The 20,230-nt window shown below is 36.7% G+C and overlaps 1 protein-coding gene across 1 annotated transcript in view; it reads right to left on the reverse strand.

Moving 5' to 3' along the window:
• Positions 1 to 3,595: 3,595 nt before the first annotated feature.
• The window catches only part of SUCLA2 (succinate-CoA ligase ADP-forming subunit beta), a 54,345-nt gene continuing 37,710 nt past the window's right edge, over positions 3,596 to 20,230 (reverse strand). The window contains exons 7-11 of the mRNA XM_063102566.1: positions 15,314 to 15,475; positions 15,076 to 15,218; positions 9,735 to 9,855; positions 9,185 to 9,273; positions 3,596 to 4,378 (exon numbers count right to left, since the gene is read on the reverse strand). Coding sequence (XP_062958636.1) covers positions 4,304 to 4,378; positions 9,185 to 9,273; positions 9,735 to 9,855; positions 15,076 to 15,218; positions 15,314 to 15,475 — 590 coding nt within the window. The 3' untranslated portion in view covers positions 3,596 to 4,303. The remainder of the gene's footprint in view (positions 4,379 to 9,184; positions 9,274 to 9,734; positions 9,856 to 15,075; positions 15,219 to 15,313; positions 15,476 to 20,230) is intronic.

A 20,230-nucleotide genomic window follows, 5' to 3' on the forward strand; every position in this document is an offset into this window, starting at 1 on the left:
AAATCAAAGTGTCAGCTAGCTGTCACCTGAAGGCTAGCTTCCACAATGCCTTCCGATTGTTAACAAAATCCAGTTCCTCATTTTGTAGGACTGACACCCCCATTTCCTTGCTGTCAGCTGAGGACCACACTCAGCTAAAGGTCTCCGTCTAGTCCTTGCACATGAGCCCCAACATCTCAGAGGGAGCGATGGATCATCGAATTCTTCTCATGCCTGGAGTCCCTCTAACTGCCCCTTCTGCCACATCCCCCTTGCCTCCAGCTGGAGAATGCCCTCTGCTTTTAAGGGCTCATGTGATTAGACTGGGTTTACAGGGAAATCCAGGATAATCTCCCTATTTTAAGGCCCAGAGCCTTAATTACACATCTGCAAAATCCCTTTACCATGTAAAGTAACATATAACACAGGTTTGGGGGGTTAGGGTGTGAATAAATCTGTGAAGGGGCCATTATTCTGCCTACTACAGAGAGGGTAAGATGAAGTCCAGGAGTCCTCACGTGTTTGCTTCTCCACATAAGGAACCTGAGGAGTGAAGACTGCAATGATGGAATGACAGACAGTGGAGGTGACGTGTAGGGCAAATCAAACGCCTACAGGCAGCTGCCTGACTGGATGCTGGGAAAGTCAGCCCTTCCAGTCTCATTTCCAGTCTAATTTTCCAGTCTCATGGGCTGCTTAGTGAATAAGAGTTTCCAGCTGACTGCACCAGTGAGAATGTCAAGTGGAGATAGTCATGCACGACAGGGCTCCATCCCACTAACCATGAAAGGGAGGCAAGACACAGGGCAACAAGAATGTACACACAAGATTAAAAGAAAGGAGAAATAGAAGCTGGTTACTTGTGAAGAAAAAAGTGAAGAAACAAAAAGCTCTCCACAGTCTTACTTCCTGGGAGGCAAAGTCATGGATAACAAAGGCCCTTGGATTTCTTCAGACTGGAAGAGGAAGCTGATAGAGCTACATGAGAATAAGAATGAAGACTGCCACCGCCTCAGTCCCAAGAACATCCACCATGGGTCCAACCCTGGCGTTCAAAGACACATGGCTTTATCACCTCATCTCTTTTGTGTCATCACAGACACTCCTTCATTTCCCAGTTTTCCCCTGTTCAGGCTGTTACTTTGGACACCAACCTTACATCAACATTATTCTTGTCCCTTCACTTTCACCTCTTCATTTTAAACCAAACTTTAAATTTAAATAAAAATTGATTTGCCAATCTTTTACTTTCTTCATTCTGTATTGCAAACCTCTAAATCTTATTTCAGTTTTTTACCCCTAAACATTAAATTACAGAAGTCTGAAAATTGATCTTACCACAGGACTTTTCTCGCCCCTTTACATTTCAACAGGACAAAAGAACATGATTCTGATTACAGCCCTCTATTACAGGACACTAACATTTACACCCATGATTTTGAAATTTCTTTAAGTAGAATTCTTTGCCAGACAGAGACAACTTGCCAAAACAGTAACAGCTTCAATGTCCTGGTAGAGTTGGGAGGGTTGGTTTCTTTTTTTTGTTTTTGCTTGTTTTCCCTTTTAACATGTGCATCTGCTACAAAGTTCCACTATCAAGCACTTAGTATAGTAGGCTTTGCAACTGTAAAGTTGACATAACAGTCAAAAGTGGCTATATTCTCTGTAAAATCTGCAGTAGTCTGTATGGAGCTACTCAACTGTAACTTAGAGAATTCAAATGTCATGGTAGGCTTGTTTCATAGAAAGCAGGTATGACTACAAGAAAGAATCAGCCCAGCAAAAAGAATATTCAAGGATGTATGTGTGTTTAGGGGATGAGGTGGGAGGGTGTATAAGTAGCTACCAGCTAGTTGTTTCAACTCTCCATTCTCCAGGACAACAATCTGACTTCCCCCATCATTTATTTTAGTATAATCGTTTGGTACCAAGATTAGTTACACTCTGTTTCAATTCCACTGAATACTTTTTAGTCCTCATCTTATTTGATTTAGCTGTATTTGACACTATTGATCACTCCTTCCTTGAAACTCTTTCCTTGCCCTCTATAATACTGTGTTCTTATAGTTGTCCCATGTTCACCACTTAAGTAGCAGGGTTTGAGACAAGGCACTCTTCTGTCAGCAGTCCAAGCATCCAGAAGCCTTCCAAGCTCCTAAATCTGGGTTACTTCCTCAGTCCTAGCAGTTACTAATCACCAACTCAGCATCTATTGTTTGGTCTTTCGGCCTCCCCACATGAGTTGTGATGGTCTTGAAACACGTTAACAAATCCTTTGATACTTTTGCCTTCAAGAAGTGGAGCTTAATTTTCCTCCCCTTGTGGGCTGGATTTAGAGATTCATTTTTAATAAAGTGTGTAGCAGAAGTGACAATGAGATTAAAATACAAAAGGCACAGTGGCTTCCTCCTGCTTCCCTTGGATCACATGCTGGGGGGGCGGGGGGCAGCTGCAATGTCACAAGGAATTCAAGCAGCCTTGTGGATAGGCCCACACAGTGAAAAACTGAGATCGCTGGCCAACATCCATGTGAGTGAGCCATCTTGGGAGTGGGTCCTCGAGGCTCAGCGACACCTTTGAATGACTGCAGCACCAGAACCACCCCCAGCTAACTGCTCCCAAATTTCTGACCCACAGAAACTATGAGATAATGCTGTTTGAAAATCACTGTTTGTGGGTAATCTGTTATGCAAGAATAAAGAACTAAAACACTAGCATTACCAATAGTCTATATTATATCCTCTCTGAAATACCAAGCACTGTTTTTACTTTCTGACTAGACCCCAACTAATACAAATGTCAATCTTTTCTGGGCTAATCACTTGCTGGCATTCTTTGGAATGAATTTTTAAAAACTAAAAGCTAAAAGATTGGACTTTTAATTATAACTTTATCACAATTTTAAATGGTTTATAACATCAATATTCTGATATATATATATATATATATCAACTACTAAATATATATTTGGCCCAAGTATATATTTCATGTTTTCTATATATAAATTCTCTCGTGTGTTCTTGCTCTCTCCCTCCCTCCCTCTCGCTCTCTCTCTCTTCCCCCACTAAATAATTCCACTAATGAGAAAGGAGCTAAGGAAACTAAGGTATATGAATATTAAAACACTTGACCAAACTCATATACCTAGGAAGTAGTGGAGTCAAGACTCAACATAGTGTACTTTCAAAATCTGTCCTCATAATTACTATGCCTCTCACAGTATATACATCTGATCACACTTTAAGATCGAAATAGGTAGAAGTTCTCAAATTCACCAATATGGTTAAATAATCTGCTTGGTCAATATTTCCTTCCATGGTATTAGTTAAATATCAACATTTTTATTATGCAATGAACAAAAGGTTGATATATGTATATACATATATTATACACACACATATATGGACACAAAGGACAATGTGTTTTCTTTGGAGGATGTACTGGATGGCACACACATAAACAGCAGAGTTCCAGTAAACTATCTAAAGGTAGCTTTATAATATGTATTGTCACACCCAGGTATATGATCTACAAATTGGTTCCTTATACCTATTTATAGCAATGATGGACACATCACCTTCCACTGGGTTTACTTCAAAAAAAACATTAATCCAAATCACATTGGGAGATTTTTATTAAATTGACATTCTTAATTTTGTCTACCAAGTCCTTAGTAAATATGCCTTTATTTGATACAAACCTACAGCTTTTTCTTAATACCAAAGAATCATTAAGACTTGCCGTTATCATTGTTCTGTTATGATTAAAACAACATTCAAATAATTAACAAGTTACTCCACTGAAATACTTACAATAATATTCAAAGGAGTGTTTGAAAGTTCTGCTTATAAATAGTGACTGATACATTATTATGCATTTGGTGCTGGAGATAAACACGTCTTATATAAAACATTGTTTTAATACACTGCTCTACTAATGAGGCTAGTTATTAGATATAATATATTTTTAACACTAAAGAATAAAGCTTTATCTTCATATTTATTTTATCTATAGGACTCTTATCAATGAGGAACTTTGTATCCAGTAATAATAAACAGGCATATTGCAAGTGATATTCTGTAGGAGAAGGAAAAAAGACAGCTGCAACAAAATAAACTAGATATCTGCATATACATTCTTTATACAAACAGTCCATTCTGAACAGTAGAATTAAATGCAGATCAAATGCTTTTAAAAATTTGTGTGCCTAGATGGCAACTACAATCTCCACACACTAAAAACAAAAAGAACAATTACACAGAATACAGTATTCTTAACAATTATAGCACATTTAACACCTTCAGCCATCCACTGGGTTCTCAGATCAGATTGGCAACTGAAATTTCACATCCACGTGGGCTTGCTTGGCTAACGTCACTATTTCAGAGAGTTTTACAACCTGAAAGGAAAGAACAATGCATCTTTGTATCTGTTTTCACAAAAAGGTAAATTCAGAACTTTAGGTCACTGCAAAATTAATGCACATTCAATGTTTTCCATTTAAAACATCTGGGCTATTCTGACATTGTTATAAATCACTTTACATTTGTGCATTTTCACAAGTACCTGACACCCTCAAAGGATAGGCAAGTCTGACACTCTTTATAACCCACACGTCACTTAAATATTCATACTTTCTGATTAATATATATATATATATCTTATTATCTAAATTTTATTTATCTTACAGACAGAAACAGTGTCACTGTTGAATACCCCACAATTCAAAGCACATTCAAATAAAAGTTTATTTTGAAATAAGTATATCATCTTAACTTAAAACATTGGGGGACAGGAGTTTGGGTCTAGGAGTTAATAATTCTACTTTCTGTCAGTAAGTTAACAATTGCCAACCTGAATTCCAATGCCCTCAACAATCTGTCTGAGAATATCCACCTGTTACCATACAAAATATCATACAAATTAGACATGTCTAAAACCAAAAAACAAATTCAGCTTTTCCCTTCACCAGTAGAGTAGTTAAGAAATGGCTTCGTATTTAGGCATCTTGAACTCAAATCCCCAATCTGATGCTTATGACATATGACCTTGAATAAGTAAGTTATCTAGCCTGTTTCTTCTTCTATGAAATGGTCATTTTATAACCAAACTCATATTAAATGAGCAAATCCTTGAAGAAAAGAGCTTAAAGTTGCATGCACAGTAAATAATAAATGGTAGCAGTTGCTAATATCATCATCATATTTAATATTATTGTTATGACTCCCATAATCTCCCAGTCAGTAAAATATACTGCAGTCACAACTTAAATCAACTGCTCGCTTTTGTCTCTCATGGTCTATTTAATCAAGATCCTATTGATTCTTCTCCTTCCTTTCCATGTACACCAAGCATTTAATTTATGCTTTCACGGCAAAAAAGCATATTTTCAGAAACAAGTTATAACCTATCCATTACCTTCATCTTACTTCATATCTAATTATTGCATTAAATGGACTCTTACTATCCCTCATCTTTTCCCTTCTCCAATTTATCCCACATGTCAAAGTCATCACAGGCTTTCTAAAACACTTTCTCCATACCATTCCCTTGCTCAAAATATTTAATTTTAACTTGGGATTGAATATAAATTCCTCCATCTCTAACCTATAGTTAAATTTTGTTAGTAGGTACTTTCCCAAAAAAGGACATAAGATCTTTATTATACTTGTGAAATGATATCACATTAACTCAGCAAACCTGAGCAACCCCTTAAAAAAATGAAACTAACTATATTGAGCTGGGACAAAAGACATAAAGAACTATGTCACATGCATTTTAAAATCCAATATATTGTCAGAAATAACCCTAAAGAACAGAAAGAACTGCAGATACAATTCTTAAACTGCTTTCAGTCATCAAATTGTCGGTATTCTCATTGTAAAACTCTCAAGTCTGTATTGAGGGACAAAGTAAACGAATAATTATGATAGTATGGCATGGCAGAAAGAAGAAACAAATATCTGATAAAAAACCTGTACTCCTGAATTTGTATTGGAAATAGCAGTATGAACTCATATATTTATCTCTTAAAAAATATATGTGTTCTTAGACTTGCCACTTAAGAATCCCAGAAACAATAACCAACCTAGTATCCATGAGTATTCATAAAGCCAAAATTGTGGTTTCTAAATACCACTTGGCTCATTCCAGATCTGAGGCAAGAATACAAAAATAAGCCTTCACATCTCATTACACCAGAAAGCATACCAGAGAGCATGTCAGAAGGACTTAGGAGTCAACTTGAAGAGGTTCCCACTGACCAAATATGGGACAATCTGAATCAATACAAGTAACTTAAATGGACTGAGCCACATCAAATATATTTAAACCCACAAGTTTAAAATAGAATACCAGCAGAGTACGCACATACACACACGGACCCATACACACCACCAACACCCGAAAACAAAAATAAAGAAACAAAATACAAAGAATGAAAACAAAAAAGCCTGAATCACTTATAGGACTGTGATAATAAGAAATATATATTTAGTCTTTGTCCCTATTTCCTGGCATAAGACTCCTAAAATCCTTGGAATCTTCCAAGTGATAAGTTTACTATGCTGAGGTGACTGATGGCTGGCAGTCCCTAGGTAGCTTCAGGATGAGGGCTGACCAAAGCAGGATTAGAGGGGTGGGACTTTCAGTCCCACACCCCGCAACATCCAGGAAAGGGAGAGTGGCTGAAGGTTAAGTTGGCCACCACTGGCCAGTGACTTAATCAAGCATGCCTACATATTGAAGCTTCCATAAAAACCCAAAAGAACTGGTTTGATGAGCTTGTGGATAGCTGAGCACATGGAAGCTTCCAGGAAGGTGAAAAAGAACACATTCATGTGTTGGGAGGGAGGGACACCTCAACTCCACAGGGACAGAAGCTCCTGTGCTCGGGACCCTTCCAAACCTCACTCTAGGTATCTTTTCATCTGACTGTTTATTTGTATCCTTTAAAACATGCTTTGTAGGAGCCGGCCCCATGGCTCACTCCGGAGAGTGTGGCGCTGGTAGCCCTGAGGCCACGGGTTCGGATCCTATATAGGGATGGCCGGTGCACTCACTGGCTTGAGCATGGTGCAGACAACACGGTGCTGAGGGTTACGACCCCCCTTACCAGTCAGAAAAAAATACATATATATATCCTTTGTAATAAACCTGTAAATGTAGTAAGTGTTTCTCTGAGTTCTATGAGCCACTCTAGCAAATTAATCAAACCCAAGGAGGGGCCTGTGGGAACCCCAATTTATAGCTGATGGGTCAGAAGCACAGGCAAAATAATGGGCTTTCAACCAGCTTCGGAAGTAGGGCTCAGTCTTGTGGGACTGAGTCCTCGATCTGTGTGATCTATATCTGTGCTATATCCAGGTGGACAGTGTCCTAACTGAACTGAATTAGAGGACACCCAGCTGGTGTTCACCACAGAATTGATTGCTTACTTGCTGGTGGGGAGAAGTCCCCATACAATGATCAGCTTATACCCAAATTGTTTTATCTGTATTCTTACCTACTTTCTCCCTCACCCATGTAGTGTTTTGAGAGTATAGTGAGAGAAACTGAGTTTGTTTTTTCTACTCAAGGACACAATAGAACAAATTTGTTATTTTGAAAACAGGTCAATAAAAGCAAAGAATCAAATTATCCTGCTTTTCCTAAGAGAAATGTACTTCATAGTCACAAATAGTTGATACAGGGATGTTTTGCTTTTTGGAAAGAAGTATTCCATATAATAAATGAAAAATGACAGAATTAAACTATAACCACTTTGCAACTATTAACACAATACTGGATCTAAGCTATGATCATCAGTGGCTGCTAATACCACAAGAAGTGAAATAATCTGATATTATATACCTCCTTATGGAATAAGACAACACCGACTATAAAATATTCTTGTTCCCGGCTCCCCAAACTCAAATATGAATATGGTCAAGCCTATAGATTAAACTATCAGCTTTCAGGAAATATAGGGGGCAGAGGAACATGCTAGATTAATGACACCCCAAGGATGCAATCATTAAAACCCAGATTATAGGAAACTCTACAGGACTACCGACCTGGATTTTTTTAACTGCAAAAAAGAATTTTAAAAAAGGGGCAGGGGCAGAGACAGGGAACCAAAAGATAAAGAAACTTGATGACATATTAACCAACTGCAATGCAGAGACTTGTTTTGATCCTAATTCTAACAAAGAACCTAGACAAATAATAAGAGAGAATCAGGAAAATTTCAACACTGACTACCTTCTTTTTTATAAAACACAACCATAATACCACTACCCCACCAAATTAATAGTAATTCCTTTACATTATTATCAATACTTTTATCCTTACACATACATAATTAAATGTATGAAATGATATAATACCTGAGATTTGCTTCAAAATAATCACAGGTGAGGGAGAAAAAAGATAAGAACACAGATAAGACAAGATTGGGCATGAGCTGATCATTGTTTAAGATGGTTCACAGTTAAGATGTTCTGAAGAAGATTCTCTCCTTGATCAAACTTTCATCAGGTTCCTCTGAACTCTCTTTTCAACTAGCCCCTGACTTTTGAACTTCCTGTTTGTCTCTGCAATGTCCAATTTTAGCAAGAATTATGCTTAAGTCTGTTTAGCCAGAATACCCCTTACCCATGATGTTTCCTCTTAGCAATTTTCTATCCACTGACCCCAACCCACTCCTTGACTATAAATTCCCACTTTTCCTTGTTGTATTCAGAGTCAAGCCCAATCTTTCTCTTCTACTGCAAAATTCCATCTTGGTAGTCTCTGTACCAATCACAATAGTCCCCCTGAATGAAGTCTGATTTACCATTCATTTTGTTTGTTTGTTTGGGTTTTTTTGTTTGTTTGTTTGTTTGTGACCGGTACGGAGATCGCAACCCTCGGCTCGATGTCGTATGCACCATGCTCAGCCAGTAAGCGCACCAGCCATCCCTATATAGGAACCGAACCTGCAGCCTCGGCACTACCAGCGCAGCACTCTCCCGAGTGTGCCACGTGGCCGGCCCTGCTTTACCATTCTTTAACAAGTGTCATAAATAATTTTTTTTGTGTGTAACAATTCATTATACTCATACTATTTCACTGAAGCACTAATTATTAGCAAAATTAATAATTAGCTGGTTCGTTTTAGAATCTAAGTGTTTACAAATCCTTCACACACTGCACATTTGTCCTTAGATTAACAGAGCCCATTTACCATTCTAGCAGCTTCATCCAAGTCATCACAAGCGAGAATTTTAAGTCCACTGTCTGCTATCAGTGCCTTAGCATCATCAACTCGTGTACCTGAAATGGTTTATGCAAATATAAATAAATATATTTTAAATATATAAGCAAAAGCATTTAAAATGTTTGCAACAACATGCTATAAGTATGAAATTTCAACATAGGAGTACTTTCATCATTTAACATAAATGCTTCCAAACCAAAGAAAGTATTGTAAAAGCCCAGGGTTATCTCTTAAAATATTTTGCCTTACCATATCCATGGTAATTCAGGCAAGTCAGAATTCATGAAAAATCACAACAAATAAAAAATGAAACAAATTATACTGAGCAAAACTATTAGCATTTTTGGCCCAATGTTACAAACTTTCTAAAAACCACAGTTTATAAATTTCATATTATACAGTGCTTTCATTTAAAAGACATAGCTATTAGAAAACTCTATTTTAAATAAATTGAACTCTTTAGAATTATGAACTTTTAAGTAATTAGGAACAATTGCAAAATATCTTTTACACTCACCTTGTAACCGTACCACCACAGGTATTTTAATTTCCAAATCTTTTACGGCCATTACTATACCCTGTGCAATTACATCACATCGCATGATTCCTCCAAAAATGTTGACCAGAATAGCCAGTACCTGTGAATAAAGTGTGTTTGGTAGATTAAAATTTAAAAGAGATGAGTATTTCTCCCTCCCTTCCAAGAAAACACTAGTATCTGTGCTTTATGGTAATAATGGATTCCATGGAAACATTTTCAGACCAAACCACCATGCCCACTGCTAGCTCTCATTTTTGAAGTTTATACAGTCTACTGTTCACCAGAACTTATTTCCACCTCCTTGGGAAATTTCAGCACCTGGCTCATATTTTCTTCTCTGCCATATAGAGTATGAAAAAGACCTCCTAATTCCATTTACTTTTTTCCTATTAAACATAGCCATTTATCATTATGACTACCCCCAAACCATATTATAAGACAATGTCTCATGCCGAGATCTCCAATTAAGTGTTCATTACCTATCATTTCTTCATTTACCCCATCAGTGCAACCAAGTATTCACACAAACAAGGCCCTCAGAATCACTCAACTTCTGTATGCCCACTCCTGGCTAAACTTCATATTCAAACCTCAGGGCCTGTTTGGGTCAAAGCATTCCTTCACCATCACACTTACCATTCTGAATCAATGTTGTTCTATCCTTTCCAAAAAATCACTTTTTTTTTAAGAGGTTTACTTCATTCAGCTACACCAGCACTTCAGTGAAATACAAACAAGTTATAGATACACCAAACAAGTTATAGATACAACAAAATAAAGTTTCCCTCAACCTTCAGAGCAGCAAGGAAGGTTCTGGGACAGCTGGAGCCTCTGGGCCAAGCAACCCTCTCCTTCTACCTCCAAGAACCCACTGAAATATTTTCTGTGAATAACATGAGGTGAAAATGAAAAATGAGCTATGCCATGCATTCCTTATCTTTGCCACAGTTATTTCTAGACCTTCAAGAAATGAAGCTCTGGAATTCATAATGGACTAGAACTCATAGTGGACTTTGTTACTTCTCTTAACTATCTCCCTCCCATCTTACTGTGGATAGCTTCAATATTCATCACAGGTATCAACTAACACTCTAGCCTTAAAGTCATTGGATCTCTACCAAGCTACTTTACCTCCAGTCTACTTCAATTAATTACTACCAAGGACAATCCCGGGCTTGACTGGAATGAATGCCTCCAAACGATCAAATGTTAAATCCCACTCTCTGCTCAATCTCCTCCCTTTCATCCCTAATGCCTTTCACCTCTAACTCCACCAAACCCAATCTTTTCCTCTTAAAAGCCTCTAGTCTCTCAACCTCTTTCAAATCGCAAAGTCTATTGGCTCTCAGCCAATCTGATTTTCTTCACTACATGGAATCTATGGGCTGGGCAATTCAACAACACTGTCACCTGCCTGCTCAATTCTGTCATATCCATTCCTCTGCCATCCCAGTTCAAACAATGCATCTTTGAATGATTCCAGCCATAGTTTATCTATTCCAACTTTAAGGAAGAGCAAAAAAGTAAGAGAATGGAAACACTAGCTTAACCTGAAAACAGTACGATGATTCATCAGCAATCCTCTCCTTAACAGTTTGCCTAATACTTTTAACTCTCTTCCTAAGCTTCCTGTCCCACTCAAACGTGCTAACTTTTAGCATATCATCTGCCTTTCTCCAGTAACACCTGAAGAAAAGTGTAACCTTCTCTCCAAAGCCAACCTCTCCCCCTAATTAACATACTGTATCTCAACCTTATTACCGTATTTTATCTGTTCCAGGTCTTCATCCCTTTAGCTATTCTCACTCTCTTCTTAAATTCAAATCTCTTCCTCCAGATAGAAATAGTCTTTCTTCTTGGTCTTCTCAACAAACAAGCAAGCAAACACAGACCAAGAAGTTCTTCTTAACCCTACTGACCTTCATATAAAACAGCACATTTATAAAACAGCACACTTATAAAACAGCACACTTATGTCTTCATAAAAAAATACCCTGAAAGAGTAATTTCCCCTCATGTCTCTACTCCCTCAATTCCCAATGACAATTCAATCCCTTACAATCTGGTTCCTGACTCTACTATTCTTATCACGGTTTCCAATCATCTCTTTCAGTCCTTATGCAGCTTGATCGCTCCTAGAGCATTTGACTTGGGTTGTCGTCCATTGCCTTGCTTCTTAAAACTCTTCACTCTGAACTTCAATGTCATCACTTTCTCCTGATCTGCTCCCACATCTGCCAGTTTGTCTCTCTCTCTCTTTCATTGGGTCTTCCTTCTCTATTCAACCCTTCAGTACTGAGGGGACAGGTTCCACTCTTGTCTTCCTCATCGCACTTGCACAGATCATCTCACCAATTCTGAAGATGGAATTCTCACTCTTCTCAAAATGCTGAGGACTCTCAAATGTACCTCCAACCATTACAGGAAGTATAACATCATTACAACCAACTGTCTACTAGATAGTCACCACAACCCAAACCTAACACATTCATTCAGAAATACCCATCCTCTCCTTCGCCTCTGACAGCATGAAAGGCATCACCATCCAATGATTCTCCCCAGCCAAACGTTGTGATGTTAACCAACCCTAATCCATGCCCCACAAAAGAGTAAAAATGGATTTAATAACTCTATCTCAGAAACGCCTCTAAATTAGGATTCTTTGCTTAATTCTTACTGATACTGCATTTGTCAGAGACCTCTTCATCTTTTTGGATAAGCAAGCATAACAACCAAATTGATCTCTCCTGTCAGCGTCTCCCTACTCTTCATTTCACCCTCTACTAGCAGAGTTACCTTCTTTAAAAAAAAAATTAAAAATAAACAAACAGGCAGGGGATAAATATAAGTATTATGTACATGCTGGGGGGGGGAGGTTAAAATCCAAACTCCTAACTATAGTAACAGGGATCTTCACAATGTGGTCTCAATTTGTCAACATTCTCTTTTAACACTCACCTCAATAATGCTATATTCTTACACATAAGCATTTTACCGTTCCATGAACACAGAGGCCCTCTTTGGACTTGCCTTTGTATATTTTCGTTCCTTTGTTTAATTCATTTAATTTTCAAGACAGCTCAAGGTACCATTCATTCAGTGAAGGCCACCCAGCTATCTGCTCTGTCTTCTGTTCCTCCACAGCACTATGCTCTGGTTATCACCTCAGTCATATCATAAATATCTTAAGGAAGAAAGGCCCATGTATTCCCAAGTTCAAGCACAGTGTCCAACACAAAGAGAAATAATTAAACCCAAAGAGACATAACTAAGTATACAACTACTTCAATGCTATCCACATAGTCACTCTGGGTTCATGTTCTATTTCCAACTGTAATGTCCATCACGTCAGTCCCCAATGCTGGAACTCTCTATACACTTTTCTCCATTCTTGCACCTGGGCCCTTTAAAGCCATGCTTAAGAAAATAAATAACTAGATTTCTAATTCACCTTAGTAAGTTACTCAACAGTTAGATACTTAGATTCAATCTTTAATACTCTCTTCTAGAGTTTATGCCAAAGAAGCTATAGAAATATAGTTTCAATAAAACTTGTTTACTCTTTTTGAATAATTATTTAACAAGGGAAATAAAACACATTTTATTCCTCATTTTAGTTAAATCCTCTGTATTCTTTTTGTTTCTTTTGGGCAGCTGGCTGGTATAGGGATCCAAACTTGTGACCTTGATGTTTTAAGGCTGTGCTCTCACCAGCTGAGCTAACTGGCCAGCCTCTTAAATCCTCTGTAAAAATAATGAATATGGCAAATAAGAGGCTCAAAATCTATAGAAGCTCAAAAGGAAAGGCAGTGAAATTTATTTTTTTTAAATAATTCTAGAGTCTAACACCACAAATAAAAATGTACATTGTCAACATCATCAGTAATAAATACTTATCAATAATATTTATCAGTAATAAACATTTATTAATGACCTATGCATGCACTGAGCATTATACCAGCCACTAGGAGAGGCAAAAATGAGTAAGATATGATCCCTACCAATGAGGAATTCTAAGTCTAAATTCAATAAAACTTGTTTCATGGAGGCTATTATCTTATTTTTCTATAAACCTTACAAAACCCACGCTGGCCACTCCTTAACAAATATCTGGTGATTAATAATATGTATGTCTTTTGGATTACGATACTTCACATCCCTTGTATTTTGATAATCATTTATAAATGCATAGTTCTAAATTATAACATTGTTGTCGATTGAATGTCCCCCAAAACTCATTGAAGCTTGACTCCTATTGTAACAATGCTAAGAGGGTGGGAAATCCAATTATGGTATTTGAGAGGTGGGGCCTGTAAGAGGTGATTGGATCACAAGGACTGTGCCCTTCTGAATGGACTGACCCATTCATGGAGTAATGGGCTGATGGTTTAATGGATTGTCATGGGTGTAGTTCTGATGACTTTATAAGGAGAGCAAATGAGATTAGCTCTTTTGCTCTTGCTCAGCCCATTCTCACCATATGACACTCTGGTGGCCACAGGATGCTATAGTCACCCCACCAGGAAGACAGTCCTCACCAGGTGTGTTCCCTGGACCTTGAACTTCCAAGCCTCAAAACCATAAGAAATAAATTTTGTTCCTTTATAAATTACCCAGTTTTGGATATTCTGTTATAAGCAACACAAATAGACTAATACAGGTATATCTATATGACAGATTATACAAACATTAAAATGATTGTTTTAGAAGATACCTTAGTGAATTGCAAAAAGTGTTCAAAATATGTTAGCAAAAAAAAAAAACTTCAAAATACATATATTAAGATATATATGTATATATATGAATGAGTGGACTATATGGTGAGTTAAATCTTAATAAAACTGTTTCTAAAAAGATATATGTAATGTGTGTGAAATATATACACATTAACAAGTTTTGAAGAAAACTGATGAAATTAATAGTAATAAAAGTTATCTCTGGATAGAATTAAAGGTAATTTTTTATTTTCTTCTTTGTAGCTCTATATGTTCTCCTGATTCCTGGGCTTCCGTGGTCAAGTAACATCTCCAGGAATTTTTTCCATATCTGAATGGCTCCCATGCCAGATGATCATCACCACAGCATCTAATATTTCTTCATCTTGTTTTCTAAATCACAAAGTTAACTAGAGAAAAAGAGACAGTTTCCCATTGTGAAACTGTCTCTTTTTCTCTAGTTAACTTTATTGCATTGATTTCAACTCCTCTTTCCAAACTACTGAGATCTTTTGAATTTTAATGCTCAACTAGCATGACCACCATCTGCTAATTAATCAAGTTGCTTCTCACCATTCAAATTCTACAACATAAGCCCTTACCTTTTTATCTGAAGTGATAAGTTTAAATGCTTCTGTTACTTGATGGACTGTGGCACCACCACCAACATCAAGAAAGTTGGCTGGAGTTCCTCCATGAAGTTTTATTATATCCATTGTGGCCATAGCCAAACCAGCACCATTTACTAACAAGAGGGAAAAATGATCCATATAAAGCAACAAACACAGAGAAAATAAATTAAGCTTAGCAAATCCAACTCTAACATAAAGTACGTGATACCTAGACAGCCTATATTTCCATCAAGGCCAATGTAGTTGAGATCTGCCTTAGCTGCGTCTTTGTCCCTTTCATCTTCCTGGCTCCAGTCCTGCAGGTCAAAGATTTTCTTTTGACGATAGGCTGAATTAGAATCAAAATTGATCTTTGCATCCATACACAGCACTTTGGAAGGAAAAACAGAAAGTGATCTCAATTTCAAGAAAAACACAATAAACTAATAATTAAAGGTTCTTTATTTTGTTACTTACTGAAAGTATTTCAATTATGTTCACAATGAACTCAAACTGTTTCTTTAAGAATAATACTTGAGAATTAAAACTAACCCATCAAAGTTACTGGTTCTATATCCATCCTAGGCACTAGAAAAGGAAGAAGGAAGAAAAAACTTTAAAATGTTCAAAATATCACCAAGAATTAACTGCTCCTAGCTAACCCCTTCACTTGAGACCCAGATCCCATCCCCTCTCATCTTACTCAAGGACACTGTCCCAGCAATTCTATCTTTCCTACAAAATAAATACCACCCCCCTCCCCCACTTTTCTATTGGCTAAATCCAATGGTGGATTTGCAAAAATTACTGTTATTTCGCCCATCTCAATAAAAAGAAAAAAAATCCTTTTAACTCCCACCTCCTCCTTACTCTTCACTTCCTACATAGCAAAACTCTTTGAAAGACTTGTCTGTTTAAAAGAGGGATCAGCCAACTATGGCCCATGGGCCAGAGTTGGCCTGTGTCTGTTTTTATGTGGCCTGTGAGCTAAGAATAGGTTTTCCATTTTTAAAGATTATGAAGAAGAGAGAAGAGGGAAAAATAAAAAAGGAGAACAATAATAAGAAGAAAAACAGCAGCACCCATGACTACCTGTGGGCCATAAAGCCCAAAATACTTATTAATTGCCAACACTTTGTGCCAAATTTCTCCTGCCATTCTCTTACAACCACTCCAATCAGGCTTTTACCTTCAGCACTCTACCAAAATGGCTCTTACGCAGGTCACTTCTCTGACTTCATCTTTCAGTACCCTATCCCTTCCTCACTCCAATCTAACTCAACACTTTCCTGGCAGTTCTTGAACAGAAAGAAAGCTGAAGGAAGTAAGCAGTTTCAGCTGCTGCCCAATACAGGAGACAAAGTTTGGAGTCCAGCTAAGTTAATTACCAATAACAGCAAAAATCGATATTCTTTTGCAGGAAGATAATAGAATTCAGAGACCTTATACCATATCTCCCAAAAAGTACAGTATACAATTAAAAATTACTAGATCTGTGAAGAAGCAGGGAAATGTGACCACTAGCAAAGAGAGAAAGCAGTCAAGTGAAACCAAACCCAAGATGACCATATTTAGAATCATCAGAGGACTGTGAAACAACTATTGTAAATACACTTAAGGATCTAAGGGAAAATATGGTCATGATAAATGAAAAGATAGGTCATCTCGGGAGAAAATAAAACTATAAAAAGGAACCAAATGCAAAATCTAGAAAAAGTACAATATCTGAAGTGAAAATTCACTGAATGGGCTTAACAGTCAATTGGTGATGGGTCTGTGAACCTGAAGATAGATAAATAGAAGTTATCCAATCTGAAGAAGGAAAAAAACTGCAACTCAGTGACCTGTTGGACAATATCAAGAAGTCTAAAATGTGAAACTCAAAGGAAAAGGGAAGAAGGATGAGATAAAATATATATACATATATATGAAAGAAAAATATATCAAGCCAGAATTCCTTATCTAGTGAAAACATAATTCAAAAGGAAGAAAAAATAATGACATTTTCAGACAAATGTAAACAAAATTCATCACTAGCATACCTACACTAAGAGAAATGCCACAGGAAGTTCTTCAGGCGCGAGGAATATAATGTAAAAACTTGGATCTATTGCAGTGATTCTCATCCAGGGCAGTTTTATCCCACAACGGACATCTGGCAATGTCTGGAAGCTTTTTTGGTTGTCACAACTGGGGGTTACTACTGGCATCTAAATGCTACTAGGTAAATATCCTGTTAAATATACTACAATGCACATGACAGCCTTTCATAATAAAAAAATTACCCACCCCAAAATGTCAATAGTGCCAAGGTTGGGAAACCTTGATCTACATACAGGTAGGAAAGAACACCAGAAATATATGAGCAAATGAATAAATACAGTCACGCATCATGTAACAACAAGAATATGATCTGAGATATGCATGGTTGGGCAATTTCTTCACTGTGCGAACATCATAGAGTATTCTTACACACACCTAGATGGTATTGCCTTCTACACATTTAGGCTATGTGTTATACAGCCTATTGTTCCTACACTACAAACTTGTACAGCATGTTAGTGTACTGAATACCGTAGGCAACTATAACACAGTGGTTAGTATTTGGTAAGTATAAACATAGAAAATGTACAGCAAAAGTATAGTATAAAAGATTTTTAGACCAGTTAGCTCAGTTGGTTAGAGTGTGGTGCTGATAACACCAAGGTCCAGTGTTAAATCCCTGTACCAGCCAGCTGCAAAAAATAAATTTAAAATAAAATAAAAGATTTTTTTTAAATGGTACTCCTATACAGGGCACTTACCAAGAATGGAGCTTGCAAGACTAGAAGTTGCTCTGGGTGTGTCAGCGAGTGAGTGGTGAGTAAATGTGAAGGGCTAGGACATCACTCACTGTACACTACTGCAGACTTTATCAACACTGTACACCTAGGCTACACTACATTTATAAAAAAATATTTTTCTTTCTTCATTAATTAACCTTAGCTTACTATACTTTTTTGCTTTATAAGCTTTTTAATTTTTTTAACTTTTTTACTCTTTTGTAATAACAATTAGCTACACAAAACCATTGTACAGCTATACAAAAATATTTTCTTTCTTTATATTCTTATTCTATAAGCTTTTTTCTATTTTTAAAATCTTTAATTTTTATTTATTTTTTCACTTTCTAAACATTTTTTGTTAAAAACTAAGACACACTCTAGGTGACCAAAAGGACTAGGGGAAAAAACCAAAAAACTAAGACACAAACATATACATTACTCTAGGCCCACACAGGGTCAGAATCATCAATATCACTGACTTCCACCTCTACATCTTGTCACACTAGAAGGACTCCAGGGGCAATAACACACAAGGAGCTGACATCTCCTGTGATAACAGTGCCTTCTTCTGGAATACTTCCTGAAGGACCTGCCTGAGGCTGTTTTACAGTTAACTTTTTTTTATAAGTACACTGTAAAATAGCAATAAAAAGTATAGTATAGTAAATATATAAACCAATAACAGTCATTATCAAGTATTATGTACAGTACATAATTGTATGTGCTATACTTCTATATAACTGGCAGCACAGTAGGTTTACTTACACCAGCATCACCACAAACACACAAGTAATGCACTGCACTACAACTTTATGATGGCTACAACACCGCTAGGCAATAGGAATTTTTCAGCTTCTATCTTATGGGACCACTGTCATATGTGTGGTCTGTCATTGACCTAAACGTCATTATGCAGTACATGACTGTATATTGAAGATAGTAAAAGCCAAGTTTCTAAATGTTGGATAAGAGAATTACAAAGATAGAAAATGGTATAACTAGAATGAACCTTAAGAAACTGTAGTGGAATTAGAGGTATCAGTATAAGTTAGGTGATGTTTTAAAATATAGACGTAAACATATATGTATTTTTATGTACACAACACATGCACACATGCGCACACTCACACACACGCTTTTTGGTTTATTTGCTGAAAAACCCTAGAAGCAATGACACGCTAATAGCAATAAGCATAGTTAGTATGCATATCTTGGTGCCTAAATACATTTTCCACAAAAAAGAACCAGGACCCTTTGGAGAAAAGGCTGATTCCTGTACTGTGAGAAGGAAAGAAAAAGATAATCCTGGAACGTCTTGTAGCAAAAAAAGTTAAAAAGTACTCAAAGAATAATAGCATATCAAAAAAAAAAAAAAAGGGAGAACTTATGGTCACTCAAAACACAAAAATGTTCATAGCAGCTTATTAGTAATAGCAAAATACTAGAAACCCAAATATCCTTCAAGAGGTGAATGTCTGAAGAAATTCAGGTAAATCTATACATTGGAATACTACTCAACAATAAAAGGAAATAAACTATCATTACACGCAACAACCTGAATGGACCTCGAAGATACTATGTGTAGTAAAAAGTCAGTCTCAAAAGGTTACATATTGTATAACTGCACTTATATAACATTCCCAAAAATGACAAAACTATAGAGGACGAAGAACAGATTAGTGATTTCCAGGGCACAGAGTTGGATTAGGAAAGAATAGGGTGGAGGACATGAATACAAAGAGGTACACAAGAGAACTCTTTTGTGGTAATGAAACAGTTCTGTATCTTGATTGTCGTGGTGATTACACACATCTAAGAATGGCATAAAATTAAATAAAATTATACATACATACACACACACAAATAAAGGCAAGCTTAAAAAAATGGTGAAAACTGAATAATGTATTTAGTCTGGTTAACAGTAATATAACAAAGTCAATTAACCATTTGGATATATACAACTATATGAGATATCACCACTGGGTGAAGGGAACACAAGACTCTGTACTACTTTTGCAACTTCCTATAACTTGATCCCTGAACATCATGGGAGTTAGGAGTGCCAACCCACCTCCCAGTCAAAAATCCATGTGTAGCTTTTGACTCCCCAAACACTTAAATAATAATATACTACTGCTGACCAGAAGCCTTACTGATAATATAAATAGTCGATTAATACATATTTTGTATATTGTAGGTATTATACACTGTATTCCTACAATAAAGTAAACTAGAGAAAACATTATTAAGAAAATCATAAGGCAGAAAAAATACATTTACATATTTATTTTTAAAAAATCCATGTATAAGTGGACTCTTGC

This window comes from Cynocephalus volans, chromosome 7, assembly GCF_027409185.1.
Source record: "Cynocephalus volans isolate mCynVol1 chromosome 7, mCynVol1.pri, whole genome shotgun sequence".
NCBI lineage: Eukaryota > Metazoa > Chordata > Mammalia > Dermoptera > Cynocephalidae > Cynocephalus > Cynocephalus volans.